The sequence below is a fragment of the Monopterus albus genome, unplaced genomic scaffold (genome assembly GCF_001952655.1).
Source record: "Monopterus albus unplaced genomic scaffold, M_albus_1.0 scaffold874.1, whole genome shotgun sequence".
NCBI classification, from domain to species: Eukaryota; Metazoa; Chordata; class Actinopteri; order Synbranchiformes; family Synbranchidae; genus Monopterus; species Monopterus albus.
Window position 1 is genome coordinate 9,323 of NW_018128754.1, and position 2,765 is coordinate 12,087.

Genomic DNA, 2,765 nt, shown 5'->3' on the forward strand with positions numbered 1-2,765 from the left:
AATAACCTATACATTAATGTAAATGTACATCCAAGCTTAGCTGTAGGAATCTGTGAGGGCAATGGATGAGAAAATTGGTGTACCAGGGCAGGATTAGTAACAATTACCCTTGTATGGTTGTCAATACACAATAAACATGTGCTGTCAAAATGAATGATTAATCCAAGTGATTTATTAAAAAATAAATAACTCAATCCTAATACATTCCTGATAGTATGTACTATGCTCAAAGCTATCGAACAAACATTTTGTACTCAGGATCTACATCAGTTAAGTGCAGAACATGCAACAAAGAATTACCAATAACCTTTGTTAAGCCGCAAAAGCAGCTGATTCTCAAAGTTCTTTGAGCCAATGCTTGCCCTTCTTGGCCTGAAGATGAGACCTGCAACACTAAACAGTCTTTCACAGGCTGCTGAGGCAGGGAGTGCCGTATTAAGCTTAAGTGATAGCTGGAACACAGCTGGGAAGGACTTCAGTACCTCTACTGTGTCTCCTGGGCACCCCAGGTACGTATCCAACTGCTGGGCCGTTTCAAGAGGGCCGGTCTTCTTCAAGGAGGAGAAGAAGTCCTCTTCCTCAGATGATTGGGAGCCTTCAGTGATGTGATACTCGGCCCGACAGTCCAAGTGGCCTCTGATATAGTCAAGGCCTGTGGAATAAAAAACAAAAATCAGGACAATTTAGACCATATGGCAGTATTGTAATTGTGTGATAGCGTGTGTGTGTGTGTCATTAAATGTGATTTCAACCTCATTTCACTGTCTCCATAGAAATTAGGGGAAGTTTAGAAATTATACACTTACCAACTTTGAGGATATTTTCATCACTTGTCCAGCAGGTCCTAAATTTAGGAACTAGAATGGCTGCAGCTATCAGCTCTGGATCTGCAAGCATCTCGCCAAAGCGTTTTTCAAGGCCTGAAAGAAGTACAGCAATCAAAGGTTCACAGAACCTGGAGGCGCTGTGAAGGTGCTGGAGCTTGGTCTTTAGTAGAGTTATGGTGGGGACCAACCATCCCATCTGCACACTGGTTTCTCCCTGAAGAACATCCAGTGCCCTTGCAACTGGGCTCATTGTCTTCACATATTCTGCAAGGAATCCAAGTTCCACTGGAGTAAACCTGTATAAAGAAGAAAACATGGAACATTTAGCCTTCTTGATGTAGCACCTTTAACTGGAGGAACTGATAAGTAAAAAGGAAAAATATTGTCATCTGAGACTAAGAAATTTAGAACTGTAATTGTGTTTCTACAAATCACATATATAGTAAATATGGGAACTGTATATTGGCAAAGTGTATATATGTGTTCTACATTATTCAAAGTATAAAACTATGACAATCTATTGTTAATAATCACTTCATTAACAGAAAGGCAGAAAAACAAGCACTTACTTAGGTGTATCTAGTTCACTGCAGACAGCTGCAAAGGCTCCTTCACCTTGTTCTCTTGTTGTTCTCACTATTCTTTCTACGGATGAGAAGAATTAATTCCACCTTGTAGCAACAGGCCTTATGAGTTGGAGTTTACAGTGCTCTTCAATTACTTCAGATGCAGTGATTGATCTTGAACTTTTGATCCAAAGGCTAGAGCATTTGGCAAATGTGGACCTTGACACACGCTTGTACAATGGGTTGACCTCTCAACTGTAGACACCAAATTGAGGAGGTGGCATGCGCAGCGATGGTGTTTGGGTAGCTGGTATTCCAAGTAGTCATCTTTGTCCAACAGGGCTCCGGCATCAACAAATTCAACACCCTCGACGCTTTCCTCTTCTTCATCGTAATCATCATTTTGGCCACCATCATCCTCTTCTCCATCACCCTCTCCGACAGATGCAGGATTGTCGTTCTTCTCGTCCATCTGCCCATAAACTCTGAAGGCTTTCAGGAAGTTAGATCCGTTGTCAGTTGTAGTGCGAACGATCTTCTCTCTGACATTGAATTCTGTGTGAATATCATTTAGGGCACCAGCCAGGGCAGAAAAGGTATGGGACCACAAACTCAGACTTTCTAGGACTTTCTCTGTATTAAATGTCATGCTTGTAGCAGTATTACTAGTCTATTATATAGACTCTATATATGTTGTTTTAGGACCACAAGCAGCTGCTAGCATGACTAAAAAGTAGAATTAAATTCATTTAAACAGTATTTGGCTCATAGTAGTAGTTGGGTCTATTACCTCTATGATAGGACCTCCCGCACACAGGTACGCGTGCTAACATACACAGCCAGGATCCTGACTATCTTTACTACATGCTAGCACCTAGTACATCCCTATCAACCAGCTGTCGATTATATCTTTGCACAATTAACTTACATATAAACTCAGATTTGGCTAAAGTCGAATTTAAAATTTATCAATAATCGACTGCTTATAAAATTTCAGCTTACCTCAATATGCTTTTTTAAATTCAATGGAGAGTTTTTGAAAGCCATTAACTTGTAGTACTTTGGTGCGCAGAGCTTGCAGCGCATTCTAAAGGAGTTGATTTTGCATCCAACCATTCCGAAAAATTCTTCCAGGTACGGCCAGGGATGTATAAGGAAGACTGGTAGTACCAACCTCCTCGCTGGTGCTTGGTTGGGAGTGGGACATTTCACCCTCTTGCGTCTCTACCACGGACATCTTGTGAGATTTGTGTGCAGGCGGGATGGATTGTGTATAAACCAACAGGGTGTCGGAATGTTTATACTTCTCATCCAATCAAATTCACTATCCTTGATGCCGCAATTAATCTGGATTATTTTCTTTGAAAAAATG

General features: G+C 41.0%; 1 protein-coding gene across 1 annotated transcript; it reads right to left on the reverse strand.

Annotated features, from left to right (window-relative positions):
- Positions 1-246: 246 nt before the first annotated feature.
- LOC109953631 (uncharacterized) lies at positions 247-2,042 on the reverse strand. Its single transcript, XM_020589111.1, has 4 exons — positions 1,613-2,042; positions 1,397-1,472; positions 807-1,123; positions 247-652 (listed from the first exon to the last, which is right to left on the reverse strand). Exons 1-4 carry the CDS (start codon positions 2,040-2,042, stop codon positions 297-299), a joined length of 1,179 nt encoding a protein of 392 aa, XP_020444767.1. The 3' UTR covers positions 247-296.
- Positions 2,043-2,765: the final 723 nt, after the last annotated feature.

Bases quoted from the DNA above. Each gene is read 5' to 3' on its own strand.
- LOC109953631 (XM_020589111.1), bottom strand. From the start codon at position 2,042: ATGACATTTAATACAGAGAAAGTCCTAGAAAGTCTGAGTTTGTGGTCC. The intron at 1,124-1,396 runs GTAAGTGCTTGT...TTCTTTATACAG, and splicing joins AGTGAACTAGATACACCTAA to GTTTACTCCAGTGGAACTTG. The intron at 653-806 runs GTAAGTGTATAA...TTTATTCCACAG, and splicing joins TGAAAATATCCTCAAAGTTG to GCCTTGACTATATCAGAGGC.